The sequence below is a fragment of the Erythrolamprus reginae genome, chromosome 1 (genome assembly GCF_031021105.1).
Source record: "Erythrolamprus reginae isolate rEryReg1 chromosome 1, rEryReg1.hap1, whole genome shotgun sequence".
Classification (NCBI taxonomy): domain Eukaryota; kingdom Metazoa; phylum Chordata; class Lepidosauria; order Squamata; family Dipsadidae; genus Erythrolamprus; species Erythrolamprus reginae.
The window spans coordinates 277,958,410-277,986,065 of NC_091950.1; the positions used below are offsets into that span (position 1 = coordinate 277,958,410).

At 41.1% G+C, this 27,656-nt stretch overlaps 2 protein-coding genes across 7 annotated transcripts in view; one reads left to right on the forward strand and one right to left on the reverse strand.

Annotated features, from left to right (window-relative positions):
* The window catches only part of SMAP1 (small ArfGAP 1), an 80,312-nt gene extending 79,137 nt beyond the window's left edge, over nt 1-1,175 (forward strand). For all 5 annotated transcript variants that reach the window (XM_070733047.1, XM_070733045.1, XM_070733046.1 and 2 more), the window contains one exon: nt 242-1,175. In XM_070733047.1, coding sequence (XP_070589148.1) covers nt 242-376 — 135 coding nt within the window. In that variant the 3' untranslated portion in view covers nt 377-1,175. The remainder of the gene's footprint in view (nt 1-241) is intronic.
* Nucleotides 400-27,304, reverse strand: B3GAT2 (beta-1,3-glucuronyltransferase 2). Of its 2 annotated transcripts, XM_070733052.1 has the most exons (4): nt 26,730-26,815; nt 7,263-7,407; nt 1,737-1,885; nt 400-1,640 (listed from the first exon to the last, which is right to left on the reverse strand). In XM_070733052.1, exons 2-4 carry the CDS (start codon nt 7,405-7,407, stop codon nt 1,554-1,556), a joined length of 381 nt encoding a protein of 126 aa, XP_070589153.1. In that variant the 5' UTR covers nt 26,730-26,815; the 3' UTR covers nt 400-1,553. The 2 variants fall into 2 exon arrangements, with proteins under 2 accessions (XP_070589153.1, XP_070589151.1); XM_070733050.1 differs by lacking the exon at nt 400-1,640 and having other exon boundaries at nt 1,643-1,885; nt 26,730-27,304.
* Between the last annotated feature and the right edge of the window lie 352 nt (nt 27,305-27,656).

Sequence of the window (27,656 nt, forward strand, 5' to 3'; positions counted from 1 at the left end):
GAGGTATCACTGTATCTGTCTGTCGGTCTGTCTGTCTGCTAGCTAGTTAGCTAGCTATATCTGTAGCCATCCAGTCTATTTATATGTGTTCCAATCATCTATCAATCTGTCTCTCTGTCTGTATCCATCCATCCAGTCTGTCTGTCTATGTTGATGATGAAGTAATGGGCTCAGTATAAAAATGGAATGTTCTGATACCTGTACCTAACCACAATCTTGTGTGTGTGTGTGTGTTTCACAGATGAATCAGCAAATGGCTGGAATGACTCTGAATAGTTCCAATAATATGATGGGCTTTGGCCAACCACCCAACACAGTGGCAGGATGGACTGGAAGTTCCTCGGGCCAGACCCTCAGTACACAACTCTGGAAGTGAAAAGGCAATAGAAGTTTAAATCAGAGGACCTGACATTCCATACCCAAATACATCTAGTTTCCCTATTCTATCCATGTACACAACCCCTTCCTTCAATTTCAAACATTCATTTTAAAAGTAATCTTAACTGACCGTGTTGTGGTCTGTACTGACTTCAATTCTGATGTAGTGAAAGCAAGTTGAATACATTGGCAGCTTTTTTCATTCCACAATATGTTTTGATTTTGCAAATCTTACTTTTTCAGAAGAGCTACGTGACCAACTGCATACTCAAAATTATTTTATCTTGTAGAGCAAATGTTTCCATATAAGGGAAATAGGTATCATATTAGTGCTATCTCTAAAATGTAAACTCCACCTTGCAAATTACCCAGTAATCCTGTAGAAGGTACTATATGAACCAAACGTTAATTATATAAATAAGAATGTACCTTGTATCATTGAAATATTGTGTGATAATTATTTTGTTTCATCATACATTTCACTGTGATATTATAATGATGTGATGAACAGGGAAAATGGCTCGCAAAAGAGAGATAAACCTGGACAGTCCTATGGCTTCATGAATTTTCTTTACACTGTTTGAGTTATTTGTGTCAAAAGAAGTTGATCTGGCTGACAGATCTGTACAGGATTAATCAGCAGTGTGCTGCACAGCAACTACACAGGGTAACTCAAATTGTATATTTAATTTTGTCTTTGCAGTTGTATCCAGGTTTCTGCCAGTAAATTGTGTTTACATTTTATGGTGCCTCATATTGATAAACAGTTGCTTCCCTATATTAAAGAAATCCATAAACATTGTGTAATTATTTTATTCTATAAGAATTGTGTCTATTCTTTAAAAACAATGCTTTTTAAATTCAGGAATAAACCTGGAAGCCACAGCATAAAAGCTTCTCATTATTTTTTTTAGACTAATAACTTTTCAGTGCATTACCACCTCTTCATTGAACATGTGTAAAGGAAATGGGAACAGTTAGAAAATTAAAGCAGGACAGAGAAATGCATGCAAAATAAGTGAAGCCTAAGTAGACACTTCTTCGGCTATCTGCCAGTAGTCTTCCATTAGGCTGCCAATGGCTGCAGTTGTACAGTAGCAATTTGTACAGTCTGAATATGGCAAGCATGTCTGATGCATCCATTAATTATGGCATGTCCCATTTACGCCGACAAGTCACACTTCAATTCTGATATTGTCCAGGTGATACTTTGGCTCATTAGCTAGATTTACCTTTTCTGTTCTAGTATGCCATACGAGAACCTGGAAAAAGTTGAACAAACATATTAATTAACATTGATTCTCCACAAGTTGACTTGTGAGGACTAATGCCCATTGTGAAAATAACAACACTGATACCTTAGTGCAGTTGTTGGCTTTGGGCTCCAGTTCCTCCATTGTGGTAATCTGCCTCAGAAAGTCAGATTCCTGCATCCCGGGTTGTGAGCCGTGGCGTCTAAACACAGCTTTGGGGTTGGATAAAATCACCTGAAGGTTTACAGCAAACCCTTTGGAAATCAAATATCAAGGAATTAAAATCATTTCATAAACATCGTATTGAACTCTACAATTAATTGCGAGTGTGTGTTTAACCCTGCCATTTCAAATAAGTTCCCAAATATTTATTCAGTATCATGCAGTGGCCTATCATGTTGTTACTTATGCAAGCTGATTGGTGTGCTATAGGCCACGTTTATTCTGAAAAGTTACGAGCTGTAATTCCTCCATATCTGAACAACTTTACATGGTTTGTTAAAGTGTAAATAGTGACAGTCATCATAAAACAGAGTTTCCATATGAGCAAAAGGGGAAATGTGAATTTAAAAAAGGTGAAACCAACCAATGATTCTTTCCTGGACCAATTATTCTTTTTTGGTCTTTGTAATTAATTTTAAATTTAAACCGAAGGCAAATGTAATTGTTAAAACAAAAATAAATGTAACTGACTAAATTTACATGTAGACCTTTTTTTTTTTTCATTTTCATTAAAACCAAAACCCATATTATCACCACTTTTAATATGTGAAATAACCTGATATAATTCTTAAGTGATGCAAAGCCAGGTTTCTTAAAAATAAATGTTCCAACACTGGAGGTTCTTAAAAAGAGATTGGACAGCCCCTTGGAATGGCTGCTTGAGCATGGAGTTGAACTAGAAAACTCCCCTTCAACTCTGTTATTCTGTAATTCTGTTAATGCTTATTACAGAGAACCTCTGGTTTTGTTAGCCTTGCCTTTCAAAATAGCTGATCTGTTTTGCAAGGAGCGCCTCTCTATACAGTCGCAACTTGCAACTCCTGAGACCTTAACCAAATTATACTTTTGAATGGGACGCTAAAAAGAAGTATTAAATGATTGGAAAGTAATCTTATTAACTATATTCTATCTTAACTGACTTTAAATGCAAATGCAAATCTCATTTTCGTCTTGGCTCCATTTCTTTTAGAAAAATAGTCATTTGCCTTCCATTCCCCAAAATCAGCTTAGTCCAGGCAATTTTGTGCAGCTCTGGAGTAAAAATGGTGTTTTACACTTAACATTATTTCTGTTAAAGCTTTTAGCTTAATTGTGAGGAGTATGGCAAACATCGGTACCATTGAAAGAACGTTACGTTTGAAACAGAGTAATTATATGAGATGTTTGACACTTGGCAACTGTTGGTATTTAAGTTTGAAATTGGTGTGGAACTGCTTTTAAAAGATGCTTACTACAGCTGAGGAGTACAATCTTTATAAGATACCATTGCTGTTACAAGTCAGAAAGTTCTTAAAAGATAATGAGAACAAAAATAGGGATTCCCTAAATTTGCTAGTATTTTTATTCTTGCATCCAATTTGTTAGCTGTAATGGAACCAATCTACAAGAGTTATGAATTAGAAACAACCTTAAAATATGAAGAAGTACTGTCATCCGACCTGAGTCCCACTGGATTGGGCGGCATAGAAGTCAAATAAATAAATCTGAGTAACACACTGCACAATCCTTTGCACAACATCTCAGCATCATGTGGGTCTGCAGAGTTTAGTACTGCACCATCTCTTATAGATGTTTTTCACTAGTTCTTGTGAAGTAGCACTGAGTCCACTTCCAAATGAAGATGAAAGGGAGAGCTTATGGAGGAAGAGAAGGAAGGTGATTGGACTAACAAGCAAATAATTTAGGTAAACGTGCTTGGCGGAGGGAAAAGAGATATCCTATTTTGAATTCCAGCAAACAAAACCTTTTAAAAACATTGCAGAAAAAAGGCTGCAGGTTCATTATTCGCAGTTTGAATTAAGTTGAGGCTTGCAGGGTTTCAAAAAAGTTGATGGTTTTTTCCAGGTTTTTAACTTTAAAGTCCTATTCCTTTTTCACCCCTTTCTTTTTTGGGGTCATCAGAAATGCTTTGTGGGGTACTCACACACCCCAGAAAGTTCATTCAAGAGCAGAAGTGGCAATAAAAGAAAAATAATTGAGGTTTTTATTTCCAGATCAAAGACACAAAAGGGCACCTCGAGGAGCTAAAGACAGGCCCTCCATCAATGCGGAGGGGAAAAAATCACATGGGGAAAATAAACCACATGGACCGAATGATTCTCATTTGCTAGGAGAGCCGAGCCGGGATCAAACTATAATGAATTAAATCAATTAAAATGCCTTGAATTTTAAAAGAAAGGAAAAAAAAGAAAAATTAATATAGGGAAATGTTTCTAATATTCTGTTGCTCCTGACCATTGAACATTGCTTTCTTTTTATCATCTTCAAGTTAATATTGAGTGTCTTAGCATTTGGATTGAGTCTCTTATTCACTGTGCAGAAAATTAATGCAGCCAATGGTCTGCATTCTTTCAATAAAGGCACGATTAGAATTAGATATAAGTTAACAGCAGCCTGAAGGCAACCAGTTGGCTTTCAAAAACTTAAAAAGAGTTAAATATATCTTTAATAATCTTATTAGTTTTAAAAATAACAAGAATTAGTACCAGATATTTATGGAATAATGTAACTCTTCCTCCATTAAGTCCTGAGTGGGAAGTTCAAGATGGCCTTTGGTTTCATTTATGAACAACCTACTTAATATAGGAATTAAGGTGTGAAATCTGAGCTACAATCTGTGACAATTGTTTTTGCTGCACATAATATGGAGGTAATGAAAATTCTAGAGCTGTGGAAAAAAGTTAAAGGAAATCATCTTCATAACTGGCAAAAGAAGAAGAAAAAATCCCCATGCATTGAGTTGAATTTGAGGATTCTTTTTTAATGAGAAGCCACAACTAGCTTCCAAAATTTACACACAAAATGGCTGTGTTCAACTGCGTTTAAATAATATTTATTTATTTATTTATTTATTATTTAGATTTGTATGCCGTCCCTCTCTGCAGACTTGGGGCGGCTCACAGCAAGATACAGCAATTCATGACAAATCCAAATATAATTTAAAAGATTTAAAAAGAACCCCATATCTTTATCTAGTTTTAGGGTAAGCATTATATAACTTCCTACTCCACAACCTTGTTCTAAAAACTAACCTGTCAGTGTTATCCTCAAACAACCTGGGAGTTTTTGGAGCTAAAGTGACTATTCATGCCTCAGCTATGTCATCTGAACAGGGTAGGAGTATGAATCTGCTCTTCCTACTTCCAAACATCAATCGTTTATCAGCTTCTTCATTGGCGCTCTAAGGACTCAGGCTGGCAGTTCAGTGAACCATCAGTTATCAAGTGTCATTAGCCCAGGAGATAAATCAGCTCACCAAGAAAGCGGCTTGATTAGGGTACTCATGCAAATTGAGTCCCTGAGGCAGGATTGATGTATATAACAAGCTACATTCAATCGGGTTCAAAGTTGGCTTCTACACAGTATCCCAACTAAGAATTTTGACAGTCATCTCAATGATTGAATGCAAGCTATAGACTTGATTCACACACTGTATTAGATTAGATTAGATTAGATTTATTGGATTTATATGCCACCCCTCTCCGCAAACTCGGGGCGGCTCACAACAGGGTAAAAACAGTACATAATAACAAATCCAATACCCACCAATCCAATTACAATTTTAAACTAAAAAATTCATTAAAAACAGCCCCAGAATATTAAAAAAACACGCATACAATCAATCTAACACCAAAACAACATGGGCAAGGGGGAGATGTTTCAGTTCCCCCATGCCTGACGGCAGAGGTGGGTTTTAAGAAGTTTGCGAAAGGCAAGGAGGGTGGGGGCAATCCTAATCTCAGGGGGGAGCTGATTCCAGAGGGTCGGAGCTGCCACAGAGAAGGCTCTTCCCCTGGGTCCCGCCATACGACATTGTTTAGTCGACGGGACCCGGAGAAGGCCAACTCTGTGGGACCGAACCGGTCGCTGGGATTCGTGCAGCAGAAGGCGGTCCCGGAGATATTCTGGTCCGGTGCCATGAAGGGTATTAAGTAGTTCATAATGTGATTTGGTTATTTTTTGCATGGTGTATTACATAAATTAGTGATTACGAAGTGTATTTTATAGCATTGCACATTACTTATTATTTATACTGTCTTTCAATCTAACCATTTACCCAAAGCAGTTTACAATATAAACAATTTTAGATGAACACAAATACATTTATAGAATCCTTCCCATAGAATAATTTGTAGTAAGATCCTAAAGAAAGGGAGAATGTAAGTTGGGGAAATTCGGCATATTATTGTTTATTCAATCAATATGATTAAGCGAACTGTAGCTTAGGGCATTGGGCCATTTCAATTTGCTCAATATTATTCATAATTAAAAAGTACAGAAGCTGATCCTGGAGTGAAGTAATTTTCCCACTATTGTTATTTTAATTTGCTAAGCATTTTATAGAAAGTTTTTAATAAGCGAGATCATTTCACCAGCAACGGATGAATAAATTGCAAAGCAGGAGATATAAATCATTTGTCTTTATGGCCACTTCCTCTGTGCTCACCACTCTCCTAGTCACACTCCCATGAATCAAAATTCAAAACTTTAAAGTTGTGCAAGCACAGATCTGTGACTGCATCAAAAGCAATTCAGACAGCACTTGAAATGCCTTTAGCATACACAAGAGACTGACCAAGCATGCAGGCTGACTGACAGAACTAGGCAATCTGTGATACAGTTGAAGATTGACAAGATTAATTTTTGAAGTGTTCCTGCTTTCCTTTGCTATTGTCAATTTCTCCCTGAAGCAAAGCATTTCAAGCTATTATCTGCCTACAAGTCACTTTACCCATGATTTCTGGCAAGTTGTGCAAAATTATTCATCTTTTTGATGAACTAGCAGTTTTTACACTTAAACATCAAAGCAAATTGGTGAAATATTGGCAACAATATGCTGCTTTGCAAGGCAATTTCTAGATTAGGGATCCTTTTTAAAAAAAAGCATCAGCACAGATAGAATAAAGCCTTGGTGGAGCATTGTGGTATGCTGGCCAAGTTGTCTGATTCAGTTCAGTTCAGAATTGAATCAAGCAGGGAATTCTGTGATATCATCTGTGATATTTAAGTGAACCTTGTAACCCCTTGGCTGTTCCTTCAATTCTTTCCTAAAAATATTACATGAAGGTTTTCATTGAACAAATCTGGGATGAGTGCTGATTTATTAAAAGAGATCATTGAATGTTGTCAAGGTACTTCTTAGAATAACACTTAAAGTTATTTAATCAAAATCCAAATTTATTAATCCCATACAGTTCTACAAACTTCTGCTTTGAAGTTCTTGCAGATCAGAAAGGTGCTGCTGATAAATAAGCATTTTATAAAAGCTGAAGCTATCAGAATTCTAAGTGACTCTGCTCACCATAAGACCTAGGAGTTTGCAGGATTTTATTACTTCAATAACTAGAAATGTTAATACCTAGTCTGCCTGTTCTACCCTAATAGCAAAGATTCCGAAGAGATACTCACCTGCCATATCGATGGCGAAAGGCCTTCCTGCCCGCCAACCAGTGTACCAGCCAACAACTTTGCCTTTTTCCACAATTGGGCGCTCATAGCGTCGGCCCCCCACTAGCCCTACAGGCCATACAGAGACTTTGCTAGTGGTACGCATCTAAAGGAAGAAAGCAGAACATCTTTTTCAAAACAGGTTCTTTACAACGACACCATGGAAAGAATAGCCAGAGTTTTTAATGACATTTCTGAAAAACCTTGCCAAGAAAATTGCAGTCTCTGACAATTGGAAATAATAATAATAATAATAATAATAATAATAATAATAATAATAATAATAATAATAATAATAATCCAAAGTGCAGACTCTGTAAAGAAACAGATGAAACAATCGATCACATACTCAGCTGCTGCAAAAAGATCGCACAGACCGACTACAAGCATAGACATGATGCTGTGGCACAGATGATCCACTGGAACTTGTGCCGGAACTACCATTTACCAGTGGCAAAGAACTGGTGGGATCATAAGCCCGAAAAAGTGGTCAAAAATGAGCAAGCAAAACTACTGTGGGACTTCCGACTTCAGACTGACGGAATTCTGAAGCATAACACACCAGACATCCTGATTGTGGAGAAAAAGAAAGTATGGATCATCGACATCGCAATCCCAGGAGACAGCAGAATTGAGGAGAAACAGCTAGAGAAATTAGTGAAATGCGAAGATCTAAAAATCGAGCTGCAACGACTCTGGCATAAGCCCGTGAAAGTCGTCCCAGTGGTACTTGGCACGCTGGGCGCAGTACCAAAGGATCTCAGCGGACATTTGAAAACCATTGGAATTGACAAAATCTCCATCTGTCAATTGCAAAAGGCCGCTTTACTGGGATCGGCAAACATAATTCGCCGCTACATCACGCAGTCCTAGGTGCTTGGGAAGCGCCTGACTAGTGATGAAATACAAAATCCAGCATAGTGATCTCGTTTGCTGTGTTGTAACATCAGTACAATATAAATGCAAATCTAATGTTAAATTTTTTTTAAAAAAAACTAATTTAAAACACATTGTTATAAAGACTTATATAATACACAATCATACACACTCAAAGCAACTTAACATAAACATAATAAAGGTCAGCGAAAAAAGGAGGGGGGAGAGATTAATCTTCCCATAACTGAATTAATCCCCCCACATAACTGAATGCAAGGGAAAAAAATAACATTCTATTTTTTTCATAGAATTAGGGAAGATCAATGAAATCTTTTATATTCACAAAATAATAAAACGTAATCGTTGGCATGAATCTTGGAGATCATGCGGTCTAATCCCTTTGCCAGTGCAAGATTCATTTTAAAAAACATATCATTGAAGGATTATGCCAACCGTCTTCTCTTCAAGAAGACTACATTTTTTCATAACCCAATGAGCCATATGGAAGAGCACCAAGGAATATCTCAGAAAACAACAGAAAAACTTTCCAATAAAACTGTCAGGAAAATTACACGGACATGAAGTCGATTCAAAAAGACATTTTTTAAAAGGTTAGTAAACAGATAATTCTTTGGATTAAATATTTAAGGCGTAAACACTATGCCTTGTAAGTATTACTGCCACCAAGGCATTATAAAACATTATGCTAGCCTCTCGTACTTAATAAAATGCAAGAATAGGAGCATTTGGGTAAACCTCTCATGCATTATTTAACCTTCCTCGAAAACCAATTTGGTACAGAGCTTTCGAAACATTAAAAAGAGAGCACCATTAAAAAAAAACCCTGAATAATCAAAACCTGGTTTACTAAGAAATTGAAAAGTATATTCTGCTTCAGCTGATTATATACAACCAAGATTTTTCTCTTAGCTCTTAATGCTTGCTTAGCTTTCAATGTCCCAATGTACAGCCATTTTATTCATTCATTGTGAACACAGACATACTTTCCTGCAGGCCTGTGTATAACAAATACATCGTAGATAATAAACATATCTATATAAATCTTGAACCAAAGAGCCATCTGCTCATTAGGTTTTTAAACAAAACACCTATTTAGGTCCCTCTGCTTGGCTTCTACTTTTTTCTGTTATTTTGTATGATATTTTCTCCCAGGATTGAAAGCATGAATGGTTCTTCTCTTGATGGAATCACCTTCTGATGAGAGTTTCATAAAAATGAACAAATGGCAAATGATTAATGTTACCTTTTGGCTCCCCTGTCATTCGAAAAGTAGCTTCCCTTAATACAAAGCAATTATTTTCAACAATCAAGCAACTGTTTCCAATCCAATCTATGCTAATGTTTACTCGCCTCACTTACTATAGGTAGTCCTCGAGTTACACTCATTCCACCTCTCACAATACTAGACAACACAGTATCAACAGTAGAGACCTTCAAATTTCTAGGTTCTATCATATCTCAAGACCTAAAATGGTCACCTAACATCAAAAACATCATCAAAAAAGCACAACAAAGAATGTTCTTTCTGCGCCAGCTCAGGAAGCTCAAACTGCCCAAGGAGCTGCTGATTCAGTTCTACAGAGGAATCATTGAGTCTGTCATCTGCACCTCTATAACTGTCTGGTTTGGTGCTGCAACCCAACAGGACCGACACAGACTTCAGAGGATAATCAGAACTGCAGAAAAAACAATTGCTGCCAACCTGCCTTCCATTGAGGACCTGTATACTGCACGAGTCAAAAAGAGGGCGGGGAAAATATTTACTGACCCCTCACATCCTGGACACAAATTGTTTCAACTCCTACCCTCAAAACGTCGCTACAGAGCACTGCACACCAAGACAACTAGACACAAGAACAGTTTTTTTGCAAAAGCCATCACTCTACTAAACAAATAATTCCCTCAACACTGTCAGACTTTCTACTAAATCTGCACTTCTATTCTACTAGTTTTTCTCATCATTCCTTTCACCCATTTCCTCCCATATTGACTGTATGACTGTAACTTGTTGCTTATATCCTAAGATTTTTATTAATATTGCTTCTTCATTGCTTATTTGACCCCTATGAAAATCATTAAGTGTTGTACCACATGATTCTTGACAAATGTATATTTTATTTTATGTACGCTAAAGCATATGCACCAAGACAAATTCCTCGTGTGTCCAATCACACTTGGCCAATAAAAATTCTATTCTATTCTATTCTATTCTATTCTATTCTATTCTATTCTATTCTATCTATATAAATCTTGAACCAAAGAGCCATCTGCTCATTAGGTTTTTAAACAAAACACCTATTTAGGTCCCTCTGCATGGCTTTTACTTTTTTCTATTATTTTGTATGATATTTTCTCCCAGGATTGAAAGCATGAATGGTTCTTCTTCTGATGGAATCACCTTCTGACGAGAGTTTCATAAAAATGAACAAATGGCAAATGATTGATGTTACCTTTTGGCTCCTCTGTCATTCGAAAAGTAGCTTCCCTTAATTCAAAGCAATTATTTTCAACAATCAAGCAACTGTTTCCAATCCAATCTACGCTAATGTTTACTCGCCTCACTTACTATAGGTAGTCCTCGAGTTACACTCATTCTTAACTATTAGAAATGACGGGACTCCTGAAAAAAATCTTATGACTGATCCTTGCATTTATGACCATTGTAACATCCCCACAGCCTTGTGATCAAAATCCGATTGCTTGGAAACTGGCATGTATTTACAATGGTGGCAACATCCTCGGTTTATGACCTTCCCAGGAGGCTAACAAGCAAAATCAATGGGAGGGAGACCAGATTCACTTAATGACTGCAGCAGCAAAAAGAATGGTTAAAAACAGACATGACTCAATAATGCATCCCTTATCAATGGAAATTCCAGTTCCAATTGTGGTTATATGTGAAGGACTATCAATATACTATAGAATGGTACTACTCTTTATAGAAAATTCAGTATCAAGAGCACCATGACTTCATACTTTGTAATAGTCTAGTGCCCAGTTCAGGCCCAGATGATTTGAACTTTAAGGACTTATTTAACAAAATGCCAGAAAGTGTTCGATATCTTTGTATCCATTATGGAACTCCTTCACTAGTCACACTCACCTCCCATCTCAGCTTCCACTTGTACATACTAAACATAACTCCCAGGCTTTGAACTGAAGGATAAAGCAGGACAGCGTGCACTGTGGTCTCATTTTTCACTCAAATGTATTTTCTCCATAAAAACGGTGATTGATGAGGGTGAAGTGTCCGTTCCCCTGCTCCAATCTGACTCACAGTGCCTTACGTCATTTAATAGCTTCTTTGTGCAGAATTCATTACATATGATCAGCTCCTGTAAGACTTGTTTGTCTGGATGATTATGAGGATAGGGTATGGAGATTATTTGATACAATATGACATGGTACATTACCATTAGAGTGTGTGAATCATGGCTTTCCTTGTTTAATCCCGGGTCTGGTTAAAACAACCACAATAGCATGTTAAAATAATCTATAGTTTGGTCCAAGGTGTAAAGGCAGCTAGACCCTGCAAAAGCCACATTTCAAAGACTTCTTTTCGATGCAACTCTTGAGAAGATGAACAGTGCAACTTGCTCCCTCAATTTCTAGAGCAGAAATGTGAAATTGGTAGACAGTGGGCGGAATGCGTCATGCGTAGGCGACGCCCACCCCAGCTCCCCAAACGTGACACGGTGAGTTTGACACCCATGTTCTAGAGCATTTTTTATACCGTTTGAAGTTATCCCAGCTCCCACAGTGGCTTTTCAACAATGGGAGAGACTAACCACATGTTAACATCTCAGGTAGGTTGATCTGATCTGCAACGGTCCTTCCCCTGCATCCACCCAAACAAGTCTACGGAGAGGGGCAGCATACAAATCTAATAGATAGATAGATAGATAGATAGATAGATAGATAGATAGATAGATAGATAGATAGATAGATAGATAGATAGATAGATAGTCAGACAGACAGACAGACAGACAGACAGACAGACAGACAGACAGACAGACAAATAAAGTATCAATGGGGACAAGATCATCTCTAATATATTCTGAACCTTCACAAAATATTTTCCTCCAGGTTTCGTAAAGAGCTCTGGAGTGGGTATCCTGTTTATCCTCCTACCTTTATTTGATTTGTAAAAGCTCGCCATTGCAAGGAGCTTGTGAGAGCTGGCTAAGGAATCAGGAGTGCAGTGGCTATAAAGCATCTGTTAGGCTGCTTACATTTCTCTAATAGAGCTACTGAGACCAGAGAGTGGCACTGCTTTTTAATCAGCTTGTGGGGGAGGAAAGGAGAGAGAACAGCAACCTGACCCAGCTAACACACTGTCTTCTCTCCATTCTGACTCCAAAATATGAACTAGACACCAAGGCCTTTTCTTATAAATGACTGCCTGTCTTCTATGGGGACTTAACAAGTTTCTTAGAGCAAAACCTCAGATGAGGGAAGAACCAATTGTGTATACAAAGTGTACTTACTGAATCCTTCTTCCTTTTTAAAGAATGATTGTTTTCCCCTAAGAATGAAAATGCAACCTTATCCACTACAGAATTCCTGCATAAAGATAAGTGAAAGTAAAGATTTCAGTGAAATCTATTGTATTATGTATTACAGTAAAGCCCAATACTGCAGTTTTTGTTGTATCACATTTCATGAATTATCTTAATTCATTAAAAAAAAAAAGTCAATCCATTAGGAAAACATTGGAGATCAATATCCGGAATAAATAAGTTTAAAGACATTTTCTAAAATGATGACCCTGATTGTGGGGGCAATATGCTGGCTCTGTTAAAAAGTGCTATTGCTAACATGTTGTAAGCCACCCTGAGTCTAAGGAGAAGGGCGGCATTAAAAAAAATCAACAATTTATTTATTTATTTATTTATTTATTTATTTATTTATTTATTGATTGATTGATTGATTGATTGATTGATTGATTTTGTCCAATACACAATGAGGGTTTTAGTGGGTATACACATAGTAAAATACATGATGAAGGTCATAGAGGATATATTCATAATAAAATATATCTAAGAAAAAATAGAAGACAAGATATAGGAATAAAACATATCAATGAAAGAATAGAAGAAGAAATATAGGAATAGAAAAAAGGTATAGGAGATATAGGAGAGCAATAGGACGGGACGGAAGGCACTCTAGTGCACTTATGCATGCCCCTAACTAACTAATTAATTAAACAAACAAACAAACAAGATTGACCGTATTTTTGGGAGTGTAAGATGCACCTTTCGCCTCCCCAAAAAAAGGCTGAAAATTTGGATGTTTCTTATACAGTAGTTCAAAAATAGTTTTTTCGAAGCTTTTTTCCCAGCCATAAACTAGGATTTAACGATCTTCCCAGCTTCCTACTCCCTCCAAAGGTTTTTTCTAGCCCTAAGTCTTTACAGGCTAGTTTTCATTCCTACTCCCTCTGAAAAAGGCCTTTTCAGCCCTAACCAGGGGATAAAATAATGTGCTGAAGCTGAACAGACTAAGGAAGCTAGCCGGATTAATACCTGGTAGGTAGGTTCCTCCTCCTATTTTCCTCCCCCAAAACTAAGGTGCGTCTTATACTCCGAAAAATACAGTAAGATATTTTAGTCCATAAAATGCTAAGAATTTCAAATAAAAAAACTATCATTAAAGCATAGCAGCATTAGATTTGTAGACTTCCTTAGCAATCCATTCCAAAAGCAGGAAGAATTTTTTTAAAAAAATGTGTGAAAACACCCTATGTCATTTAAAATTCCAAAAATTACATTCTCAAAAATTTTGTATTGAAGCAAACAAATGAATTAGGGAAAGTAGGCAAATTCTGAAAGTTAAAATGACAATTTTGAATCAAGTGCAATTGAAGTTCTAAACAAAATTTTTAACTTCTCATTTGAAAATACCACAACTGGGAACCAGAATTTCCATTGCTAACCAAGGTGGTTGTTAAGTGAGTTGTATTCAATTTTACAACCTTTTTGCCACAGTTGTTAAGCGAATCATGACATTGTTTAGCAAATCCCTCAGTTGTTAAGTGATTCGGTGATTTTGCTTGTTAGACGCTGGCTGGGAAGATCACAAATGGTGATCATGTGACCACAGGATGCCGCAACAGTTGTAAATATAAGTTGTTTTGCCAAACGCTCACATTTTGTTCCCATGACTAAGGGGATGGTAATAAGTGTAAGGATCTGGAGTTATAATACAAGTGTCACTACATTTTTCCCAATGTCTCCTTCTCCAAGTGGAACTCAAGAAAATTTTAGTAGCTACTGAATTCAGTAATTGAATAATACAAATAGGGACCAAAAACACAAGTTAAAAGTGACTTCCATTGTGCTGAACTAAAAAATTAGCATTTTCTTAAAGGAATGAACTGATTCTTAAAGAGCAAAGGAAGTGTGAATAATTGAATGTTGGCCTTTACAGATCCATATCCAGTAAGGGCCAAACATGAGAAGATCCATTCATATTTTTACACTTTTAATAATCATGCAGAAATTATCTATTAGTTTTAAATGTGAGGGTAGTCTGAGGAGGACTTATTTCATTTATTCTCTGGACAATATTTTATCTACTATGATCCTAAAATGTTCCTTTACTATGATCCTAAAATGTTCTTTTCATGTCATTGAAAATTAATTATCTCATGACTTGAATGTTTTTAAAAACAAGCCTCCGCATTACTTCAACATAAATTTTAAAAACCACTGGGAAGCAATGCATAACTCATCTTAAGATATTTAACTTGTATTTACTCAAGCCACAGAGGCATAGTGGTTAGAGTGCAGTACTGCAGGCTACATCTGCTGACTGCCAGCTGCCTGAAATTTGGCAGTTCAAATCTCACCAGCTCAAGATTGACTTCCTTCCATCTTTCAAAATGAGGACCCAAATTGTTGGTGGCAATATGCTGATTCTGTAAACTGCTTAGAGAGGGCTGTGAAGCACCGAAAAGTGATTGATTGATCTATCTATCTATCTATCTATCTATCTATCTATCTATCTATCTATCTATCTATCTATCTATCTATCTATTTATTAGATTTGTATGCCGCCCCTCTCCGTAGACTCGGGGCGGCTCACAACACAATAAAACAGTTCATGACAAATCTAATAATTTACAATTTAAAATTAAAATATTAAAAAAAAAACCATTATTAAGCAGACATACATACAAACATACCATACATAAATTATATAGGCCTGGGGGAAATATATCAGTTCCCCCATGCCTGACGACAAAGGTGGGTTTTAAGGAGTTTACGAAAGGCAAGGAAAGTAGGGGCAGTTCTAATCTCTGGGGGGAGCTGGTTCCAGAGAGTCGGGGCCGCCACAGAGAAGGCTCTTCCCCTGGGGCCCGCCAAACAACATTGTTTAGTTGACAGGACCCGGAGAAGGCCCACTCTGTGGTACCTAATCAGTCGCTGGGATTCGTGCGGCAGAAGGCGGTCTCGGAGATATTCTGGTCCGATGCCATGAAGGACACTTTGAATTGTGACCGGAAATTGATCGGCAACCAATGCAGACTGCGGATATATATCTATGTAGGTCTAAGTACTATTGCTATTTACAAAGGGAGACAATAAAAATGAAGCCATATTGGAAGCCAGTATGACTTACAACCTAGAGATAAAATGAGATGACAGGTCTCCACATAGTCTGTTCATGGGAACATGGACCCAGGAAGCAGTTACATCAAGGAGTCATCATGGATAGTATTTAAAAAAAACAAAAACCTTAAGATATGTGCTTGGGATTACTTTATAACCTCTTGGAGTCAGATAATGTACAAAATAAGTACGGTAATACAAATTAGGGTCAGCACACTTGCCGAGCTTTCTGACTCTCCCTTGGCTTAACTTTAAGAATATAACCAATAATTCAGGCCAATCAGGCAGCAAAGAACACCCTAAATTCTTCTTAGGTGATAGATACAAAAACTGCTTAGAATTAGATTTGGAGTTTATCCAGTCTTTGTTAATTCTGTACAGAATTATGGGGGGGGAAGGGGTAATATTTGGATTACAGCCTGAAACAGTATGCCCAGAGACACTTATTGTGTCTCTGCATAATAAAGCCAAACATACTGTATCTCAACAATGCACTTCGGGATTCTATATACAAGTGTAGTCCTTGGGTTATGACTCTACTTGGGATTAGAACTTTGGTCACTGAATGAAGTGGTTAGTAAGTGAAACATCATACATTGTGCCACTTAGTAACAGTAGTTCTGTCAGTCTCTGGTTGCAGTTATTAAGTGAGCATCAGGTGGCCATAAGGTGAGGTTCACAGGTGACTGTGACTTCCAACCTTCCTTATGGCTTCCACCTTTACTCTGCTTGTTGGAGGCCTATTAGGACAGTTACACATCTTACATCTCCTGGAAGCTCCCTACACCAATCTAAACCATTCTCTGCTTGGTCTCTCCCACCCCCGAGCCTCCATCCTTCCAAGGCAAGGGATGTTTTGAGAGGATTACTGAATGCAATATTATGTGGGAATGGGAAAAAGACCTTTGATCAATGACTCCTGTGATCCTCATTTAAAATGGCACCCAGGATTGCTAGAATGACCATCACTAAACAAGGTGGCTATGTGACATTGTGCTTTACAACTGCATCACATCTTCCCATCATAACCCAAGGACTATGAATAGTTTAGGTAACACTGAAAGAATGACAGGTTTCCAGCCTTACATTATTATATGGTACATATGGGTTCTACCTTTACCAGCAATAAAGTGATGATAGACCTGTGGTGGCACAGTTGTTAGAATGCAGTATTGCAGGTTAACTCTGCCCACCGCCAGCAGATTCTCATTGGCTCAAGGTTGACTTCATCTGTCATCCATCCGAGGTCGCTAAAATGAGGACCCAGATTGTTGAGGGTAGTGATGGGCGAACCCAATGGTGTTCAGGTTCGGCAAGTTCGCACGAACTTTACGCAAAATTCGTCCGAACCCGAACTTGAACTCCGAACGCTGCGTGATGTCAAAGCTCCACCCCCGGAATCCCATTGTTTTTTAATTTTACAGATTTATTATTTTTATTTATTTTTATTTTTACGAAAAAGGATCCCGCAGCGGTGCTGCAAGCAAAGGGCGGTCCTTTCATGCAAAAATAAACATGTTTATTTTTATGTGAAAGGACTGCCCTTTGCTTGCAGCGCTGCTGCAGCATCGTTTCACCTAAAAATAAATATGTTTATTTTTACGAGGTGGTCCCTGCCAGGGCTTTGATGTCATGGAGACGTCACTTCCTGGCTTTCGGTGCAGAGGCTGGGGGAGTGGAGGCAGAGGATTCCCCTCTGCCTGCCACCGCCCCCCTCCCCTTTGACATTGGAAGGAGGATGGGCGTGCACGGTGTGTGTGGGGAGCATTTCTCCATTGGGAAAGTAAGACGATAACAAGTTTCTCGGCAGGAATCACCTCGGCGGCCGCTTTAACGCACCAAGAAACTTGCCACTGTCTTACTTTCCCAATGAAGAAACACTCCCCCCACACACCACGTGCGCCCATCCTCCTTCTGATGTCAAAGGGGAGGGGGGTGGCAGGCAGAGGGGAATCCCCCGCCCCCACTCCCCCAGCCTCCCCACGATGGGATTCCGGGGGTGGGGTTTTGACATCACGGAGACATCACTTCCTGGCCAGCTGAGACGACCGAATGCCAAACACGACCCCAAACTTTGCCCGAAGTTTCAAAAAATTCGGGTTCATGTTCGGCATACCAAACACCACAAAATTCAGTACGGACCCGAATTGTGTGAGTTCGGTTCGCCCATCACTAGTTGAGGGTAATATGCTGACTCCGTAAACCAGTTAGAGAGGGCTGTAAAGCAGTATACAAGTCTAAGTGCTATTGCCATTGTTATGATTACTGGAAAACAGTAGCTTATCACAAAAGTCCAGTACTTTTAATATTCAAAAGAACCACTACAGTAATAAAGCCAAGTAGTCAACAGATACCTGTGGTTTTAGATCATAAATAACACCCTGGTTTTATTCCTTCCGCTGTAGTCTTTGAAAATGTTATGCTAGAATTACGTTCTATAATTGGTCTTTCCTATTCTCAAAAGGCAGCTTTGAGTTATGTCAGACTATTTACAGATGGTAAGACCGAGACAGAGGATTCAAACTGGAACTACGGAACTCATGTTACCATGGCAACCACTCAACCCCAATTCAGGAATTGATCATTAGTACAACAAATGGATAGTGAGTAAGTAGCACAGTCAATCTGTTGTGAACTTTTATCAAAACAAACACATGCAGGGACAAAAAATACTATGTACTTTTTGGGCTTTGGAGCTAATACACGTTTCACAGAATTCTAGAATTGGAAGGGTCCATTTTGGTGGTTGGGTTCAAGCTAAAGTGCTGAAAATATCCATTAACTAATTTCTTCAATTATTTTGTCTTATCTAATATTTCATTGGAATGTGTAATTTAAATTCATTACTTTATGTCCTGCATTCTTGAGTGATTGAGAACAGCTCTTAAATTTATTTTGTGTGGCATCTTTTTAGCGACTTGAAAAGTATCATATATAACAATGTTAATGGCTATTGATCCCAGGATCAAACCTGATGCAATTCATTTGATAACTCAAGTGAGTTTTACAAGGAAGACATTATTGGTGGCTGATGTTTGAATTAGCTGTGGTTCACAATATAAACATTATCATCCAACACATATTTAACTAGTTTGCTCATCTAAATGTCAAGGAATACTTTATCAAATATTTTGCAGAAATCAGGATACAGCGATCCCCCGATCATTGCGAGGGTTCCGTTCCAGGACCCCTAGCAATGATCGGGTTTTCGCGAAGTAGCGCTGCGGAAGTAAAAACACCATCTGCGCATGCGCAGATGGTGTTTTTACTTCCGCAGCGCTAGCGAGGAGCCGAAGATTGGGGTTCCTGGGAAGGGGACTCAGCTGGGAAGCGGCGCTGGGGTTTCCCCACCGCCCACGCAAACTCCTCGCTGCTGCTTGCCCGCCCTTCGCCCGCCCACGCCGCTCGCTCGCGCCGCTTCCCAGCTGAGTCCTGAAGCCAATTCGCTTCAGGACTCAGCTGGGAAGCGGCGCGAGCGAACAGCGTGGGCGGGCGAAGGGCGGGCGAGCGGCAGCGAGGAGTTTGCGTGGGCGGTGGGGAAACTCCTCGCTGATGCCCGCCGCTCGCCCTCCCGCCAGCAAGAGGGGGAAGACCCAGGGAAGCCGCCCAGCAGCTGATCTGCCCGGCGCCATCTACGCATGCGTGCCCATAGAAAAAAAGGGCGCGCATGCGCAGATGGTGTTTTGACTTCCGGGTTGAAAAATCGCGATTTAGCCCGTTCGCAATGATCGGGATCGTGATACCTGGGGGATCACTGTATTCCCATTGTCTACTAAGAACAGCTATAAAAATTGAATTGAGGCAATCCATCACGACTAATTTTTAACAAATCCACTATATGTAAAAATGTTTAAAATCAATCTTTATTTTCTTTAGAAGTGTCCAACGTGGTGTCACTTTTATTTTGTTCATCTTTGTTGCTTTCCTTCACTCATCTAGTGTTTAGCTATTTTCCTTAATTTCTCCAAGGTAATGAACGGACTTTCAACCAAGCCCTCAGCCACTTGCATCAATGAAACAAAATCCACAAAGTTCTTCTCTCATTCAAAAGTCAGAAGGTATTCCTAGCCTAGAATTTTAATAAGCCAGAGATGGAATTGTCCCCAATTACCTAACTCTTCACAATTTACAATCGAACCATATCCTATTCTTAAATACGGATGTATAAACAGTTGCAACATTATATATTCCAGTATTTGAAAATAATCAATAGGCTAAAAATGGTACAGCTACCATGTTTTCTTCAAAATAAGACCCTGTCTTAACTTTTTTGAACCCTGCTTGGTCTTACTATAAAAGTCTGACCAGGGGATGTCTTATTTTGGGGAAAACAGGGTATAATTCTACTATAAAAAGTATAAAACTCTTTTTAGGTTCCAGAATTATACCCTACCATGCAATAAGTAACACAGTAATTTTAATGTGCTTTATTTTCCAAACAGGTTTGTTAACTTGATTTTCTCCCATTTATCAAATATTCTTGTTCTCATTGAAAACCCAAAAAATACTTAGAACAAAAAATGTTGTTGTTTGCTTCAGAAAGATAAATTCTTGAATCATCAGAATGAGATATATAATAAAAGAAAAATACAATATTCCACTCTGCACTCTTTTATAATGTTTCATAGACAAGTGAAATTTTAAAAATGCAAACCAAATATAACTCCAAAAGAGATGCTCAGTCTCTATTCCCATTTTTTTCCTAACAGGGATAAAGACTTACAGAATTGTGGGAGAAGGTTTAACACTCTCTTCTCCTAAGCAAATTGCTGAGAGAGAGGAAAACTTAGTTAGTTTCCTGCTAAATTTAGTAACAGTAATGCATAAAATGCAAGCTGGTTTCGAAGGAATCTTATTTTACTCATTCAGCTTGAATGCTACAGCACATAATCCATTCACTAAGAAAAGGCAGAAATAGGTCATAAGAATGTTAAACATCTTTTCTTTAGTAAGCCTGGATAATGGTCCTGGTGAGAGCATCAACAGTCAAAATTGCTTTTGGAAAGAGGGAACATCAATTTCCTCTCATGCACCTATTTTTCAGTTCGACTGGATCCTTGCCCAACAGGACATACTCAGAATGTAAGAGTTTTTTTACCCTGAGAGAAAAGCAATACTGCTTTGTAAATAGAGTCAGTTTTTTTGAGGCAGAAAAGGCAGTGATTCAGAAATCTTTACTGTTTCCCAAGCTTTCGGTAGCCAATGTAAATTCAGTTGGAGAAAAACAATTCCCACCATCCTTCTACTAAGGATGTAAAATGTGCCTATGTCATTCTCAAAGAGTTGCCACATATTTATTTCGAAAGGGTGCCAGATCGATAATAGAAAATACTCTTCTTACGTCTAATTCAACTTTCCTCTGAACTGCAATTCCCAGAGTATCCTGCAGGGGGAAAACAAATCAATATAAAATTGCCTAAGTTCAAGAATGTTCCAAAAGCTGTATGCACACTGTGCCCAAACAAATAACAATCAACTAACCTAACCAACCTTGTAAGACAAAATGAGAAAAAGCAACATGAGAAAATATTATTTTACTGAAAGAGTAGTAGATCCTTGGAACAAACTTCCAGCAGACGTGGTAGATAAATCCACAGTAACTGAATTTAAACATGCCTGGGATAAACATACAGTGATCCCCCGTTTATTGCGTCCCCAACCATTGCGAACAGGGTACTTCGCTATTTTTCAACCCGGAAGTCAAAATACCATCTACGCATGCGTGCCCGTTTTTTCTATGGGCACGCATGCGTAGATGGCAACCGGCTTCCCTGGGTCTTCCCCCTCTTGCTGGCGTCAGCGAGGAGTTTCCCCACCGCCCACGCAAACTCCTCACTGCCGCCTGCCCTTCGCCCGCCCACGCGGTTCATTCTCGCCGCTTTCGAGCTGAGTCCGGAAGAGAATTCGCTCCCGGACTCAGCTCGAAAGCGCCGATAGCCAGCGTGGACAAGCCATTCGCTAGCGCTGGCTATCGGCGCTTTTGAGCTGAGTCCGGAAGAGAATTCGCTCCCGGACTCAGCTCGAAAGCGCCGATAGCCAGCGTGGACAAGCCGTTCGCTAGCGCTGGCTATCGGCGCTTTTGAGCTGAGTCCGGAAGAGAATTCGCTCCCGGACTCAGCTCGAAAGCGCCGATAGCCAGCGTGGACAAGCCGTTCGCTAGCGCTGGCTATCGGCGCTTTTGAGCTGAGTCCGGAAGAGAATTCGCTCCCGGACTCAGCTCGAAAGCGCCGATAGCCAGCGTGGACAAGCCGTTCGCTAGCGCTGGCTATCGGCGCTTTTGAGCTGAGTCCTGGAGCGAATTCGCTCCCGGACTCAGCTCGAAAGCGCCGATAGCCAGCGTGGACAAGCCGTTCGCTAGCGCTGGCTATCGGCGCTTTTGAGCTGAGTCCTGGAGCGAATTCGCTCCCGGACTCAGCTCGAAAGCGCCGAGAGCCAGCGCGGAGGAGCCGTTCGCTAGCGCTGGCTATCGGCGCTTTTGAGCTGAGTCCTGGAGCGAATTCGCTCCCGGACTCAGCTCGAAAGCGCCGAGAGCCAGCGCGGAGGAGCCGAAGATTGGGGGCGGCGCGGCTATTTTAAAATGTCGCCGCCGGCATGGGGGGCTTGCCAGCACCCCCCGGACCCCCAACCCGGGTTTGGGGGGCTGCTAGGAAGCCCCCCATGCCGGCGGCAAACAGCCGCGCCGCCCCCAATCTTCGGTTCCTCGCTAGCGCTGTGGGAGTAAAAACACCATCTGCACATGCGCAGATGGTGTTTTTACTTCCGCAGCGCTACTTCGCGAAAACCCGCTTGTTGCGGGGGGTCCTGGAACGGAACCCTCGCAACGAGCGGGGGATTACTGTATATCCATGCTAAGATAAAATACAGAAAATAGTATAAGGGCAGACTAGATGGACCATGAGGTCTTTTTCTGCCGTCAGACTTCTATGTTTCTATGTTTCTATGTAAAATATGCAAAACATATCAATGCTAGTACACCTCTAGCATGGATGATGTTACCTAGTTCAGTGTTTTTCAACCAATGTGCCACGGCACATTAGTGTGCCGTGAGACATAGTCAGGTGTGCCATGGGGAAATTAAACATGGGTCCCCAAACTATGGCCCGCGTGCCGAATACGGCCCATATCCCGCAAGCAGAGGCCATTTATCTGGGCTGCCGCCAGCCGAACATAAACATTCCCCTCACAATCCCTCCAGCTATCAGCGACAGGAAGAGTGGAGGCACAGGGAACGCCCACTGACCAATCACATTCTAGGATTCATCCCGACCACTAGTGATTAGCCAATAGCAGGCCGCCTCTCATCCACACCCAGGAAGGTCCCCGCTTGGGCTGCCGCACACTGCTGCACACTTGTCATTGTGTGGCCGCGGAGAGTAGTTGAAGCTGCTACTCCTCGCCATGGTCTCGATTTCTAATCCTGCTCAGGACTGGAGGTAAATGTTGCCACCACTAGATGAAGCTTCAGCCTCAGCTGGTTGTGTCTATAATGATGGTGTATATAGATATTTGACCATTTTCATTTTATAAGAGGCCCCTACAGTGCATCACAATGTTATCTATAGTTAGAGTGTCATTTTGGTTGGTGGTGTGCCCCAGGATTTTGTAAATGTAAAAAATGTGCCGTGGCTCAAAAAAGGTTGAAAATCACTGACCTAGTGCTGGTAAGGAAACGTCTGCAAGAAAACGACAAAGACCAGAAAGCATCAAGGATCCCCCATGTCAACCCTGAGGTACAAATATTTTCCTTCATTGAGACAAAATACACTGGAGACAAGTTTAATAAGGGCTATCTTTAGCTTTGTATCATCTCCTTTATGCCCCCTTCAGGATGAACTGTAGCCTGGAGACTCCAGGACATTCCTAACTAACACCAAGATTTTTTTTTTCTAGGCAACCAGCCACTGGGCTGCAACCATCCACCATTTTTGTCTTCTAAGAAAGTCTCTTAGCCTACACAGAGCCCAGAGGCATTTTTAGATGATACCCAATGTCACCATTCACCTTTGCAATACACCACTAAAAAAACCCACCAACTGAGATAGAAGTTTTAAGTCCAGAAGGCACCGATGGGTGGGTGGGTGGGTGGGTGGGTGGATGGATGGAAAGATGTATGTATGCATCTTTAAATATCATTGTATATGTACTATAGGTTAAGCAACATGAGAAAATATTATTTTACTGAAAGAGGAGTAGATCCTTGGAACAAACTTCCAGCAGACATGGTTGGTAAATCCACAGTAACTGAATTTAAACATGCCTGGGATAAACATATATCCATCCTAAGATAAAAATACAGAAAATAGTATAAGGGCAGACTAGATGGACCATGGGGTCTTTTTCTGCCGTCAGTCTTCTATGTTTCTATGAAGCCAAGTGGCCTCAAAGCTATGCAAAAGTGACACCACCACCACCCCCTCTATTTTTGGCAGGGTTAGTCTTGCCATTTAGCCAATAATTAGCATGCTAAAGGAACTCTCCCTCTTCATTTGTGGTTTTTTTCCCCTTAATGTAAAAGCCTTGTTGAAGCAAAAACAAAATAAAAATAAAAGATGAGATATGGTTAACAACAGAAAAAAGGCAGGTTCATCATTGCAGATTTACTCAGAAAAGTTCTCAGTGGATCTGTATGGGCTCTTTTCTGCTGGTCTTCACTGAATTTTCATTCATTCAGGCTTTCAAGGAGAGGGAGGTTTTTCTCTCTTGGGAGTTTTTAATGCCTCCGTATCACTTCAGGGCGACTCAATGTGGGGATGTATTCGCAGCAAATCATTGGTTCCAATAGAAAATGCATCCAGGGGGCGGGTAACTAAGAAATGAACGCCAGAACTTCTTTCCCTGCATTCAAGGCTTCCAAGCAGCCTCCAACAGCTTAATGGGAAAAGAAACCCAAAGCGACTAAGTGGGAGGTTTTTTTTCAGCCACTTTCAAAGAAAGCTTCAGAGCACAAAGCTGCCACACAAGGAAGGGAAGCCAAGCTCTTAAAGGGAGGGAGCAGCACCTGCCAAAAAGGCAAGCCTGCTGAAAAGAGACCCAAACTCATTTTGAACCCTGAACACATATCGGCAGGGTTGAGCAGCCTCCTGAAGAGGCTCTTGGGGACTCGATGTGCTCTGCATTTTTCCGCAGTGCCTGGCTTTAATCTATTGATTCTTAATGCACTTATTTGCCAAAAAAAAAAAAAAAAAGGAAAAGAGGAAAGTGTTACATGCAACTGGAGGGTGAAAATAAAGAAACGTGCAGCTATCTAGACTCACTTAACAAGAAAATAAATGCCTACAAGATACCTGAGGATCCACACCTAAACAGATGATTTGTAGTAGATAAAGGAGAGATATATATGTGTGTGTGTGTGTATATGTGTGTGTATGTATATATATGTATATATATATATATATATATGTGTGTGTGTGTGTGTTATATATATGTTATATATGTTATGTGTGTGTGTGTGTGTGTGTGTGTTAGAGGGTTTTCCTTGCAACATACAATAGCTGACAAGTCAACTCTTGTAAACTGCACACTTTGCTTGAGTTGATTAACCTTACTTATTCAATCATGTCTTGAAATCTTTCTTTTAAAAGATTTTTTCCCGTCAGAGGAAAATTGTGTGTGTGTGTGTGTGTGTGTGTTCGTGTGTGTAATTGGTGGGGGCTGGCTAACTTCTCCCTGTTTCTTCCAACTCTTTCAGAAATACTTACAAAATTTTATTTAAAAGAATAAACAAAACCTGCTATTGAGAAATGGTGATGAGAAAGCCTTTCCATCCACTGCCCTGCTTTCAAGCCTACAGTACTGTACTGTCAGGAGGTCTTTGCAGAAAAGTAGCTATTCACAGGTGAAAAGAAAACAAAAGAAAAGGATAGAAAGCAAAAAAACCAAACCCAGTAATAGTTGAAACCATTTTGCAAATCTCCAAGTCCTATATTAATTTTTGTTTCAGTTGTTTGCTTAATGTGAGGGGTTTTGTGGGAAGTTAGTTCAGCAACAGGAAAAAAACAATCAAACTTGGTTCTTTAAAAACGTCAAGCTGACACTGCCAACACTGCAGAAAAAAAATGTCTGCATCATAGAGCTAAAGGCTTGGGAGCCGGGAATGATAATATGATGCTGACTAGAAGAGATGAAAGGCAATTTGGTGGCAAACTGTTCCTTGACACTGTACAATGAGTATCCTTAATGTTTGAGGTTTTAGCTTGGAGCGAGAAAAGGAGCCTGCAATTCGATCCAACTGCAGCGCCTGGTGTTTAAATTTAAGTGGAAGTTAAAATCTTTCAATCTGCAACAGAGGGAGGGAGAAAAGATCTCTGCTAGACTTCGCAAACAATTTAACTTAATTTATTTAATTTATAAACCGCCCAACTCCTGCCGGACTCTGGACTGTGCACAACATTAATTTTTAAAACTTTTACATTATATACCCTTGGTTTTTTGGGTTTTGTTTTTTTTTACACCTCACAACCCTGGCACTGAAATTCAAGTTTTACGCCTACGATCTGGTTCAAAGGGACTGTAGCGCAAGAGGGATGCGCGGGTCCCATGAGTAGTTTAAGGCAAGGCAACGGGTCAGGGCAGCTGTCTGAACCGGCAGCCCCGAGTGGAGAAGGACTGGCGGGACGAAAAGAAAACCCACGCGGGTTCCAAAGCCGCGGAAGCGCTGGCTCATCCAAGGAGGCAACTTTGAAGGCCGCAAAGGGAAGGAAGGGCGAAAAAAGAGTTTTAGCCCGACCAGTGCGGAGTTTCTTCTGGGAAAGCCTGAACGCTCCCCTAAGGTTGGGAGGAAGCATCGAAGGGGCTTTTAACGGAGCGAGCCCCGTTGAAGTGTGGGGTGAAGTGGGCACGCCAAGGCGGCCGCCCCTTGCTCGATCGGGGGGTGAGAGGGGGGGGGGACACCGATCCTTAAGCGAAGCTCTCCGTTTACCTCCTCGAAGAGGTCCAGGCTGTAGGTGTTGTCGTCGTCGGCGAAGAAAAGCACCCCGGGCTGATGAGGGGCCGGCAGATGCTGGTGCCTCTGACGGATCCAAGCCAACCCCGCGTTGCGCTGCTCCGTGGCCCTGGGCTGGCCCGGCCGCTTGTACCTGCGCGGTGTCAACACGTGGAGGTGGGTGCAGGGCGGGCCGCCCGCTCGGCCGAGCCCCGCGGCGAAGCGGCTGACCAGTTCGGTGCCGATCGCCGAGTCCTCCACCAGGATCCAATGCAAGCGCGCCACCTGCCGGAAGGTGTTGGCCAGGCGCGTCAGCTCCGCTTTCTGGACCGGCCGGCTGTAGGTCGGCGTGATGGCATAGATGAGGGGCAGCTGCTGCTGCTGAGGCGGCGTGGCCTCCCGCCCCCGGGGCGCCTCCTGGCGAAGCGCGGACTGCTGCGGCCGCCGGGCGAGGTGGGACGCCGCCGACACCGGACGGGGCGGCCGGTTGCCGCCGTCCGTGTCCAGCATGAGGATCACCAGCAGCACCCAAGGCAGCAGCACCAAGAAGCGGCTCAAGATCAGCGACTTCACGCCGCCTCCGCCGCGCCGCCCTCCAGCCGGGACGCCGGCGCTACAGCCCTCACAGCAGCGGCAGTGGCAGCGGGGGAGAGCGGACGCCGGGCTTCCCCCGCCGGCGCCGCCTCCCCCGGCGCGGAGACTCAGCCGGTGCTGCCCTCGCCATGGAGCGGGCGGCAGGGCGCAAGGGGGCAGCCCCGCTTTCCTGGCGCCGGGAAGCTCGGCGCAGCGGAGGCGGGCGGGCACCTGGCGAGGAGGGGAGGGGATCGGCCGCCGTGGTCCCCACACCTTGGAGAGGGAGATGGGAGCGGGAGGGGATGAGGGCAGCCGGGATCCAGCGCACGGGCGAGCCTGACGGCACCGGTG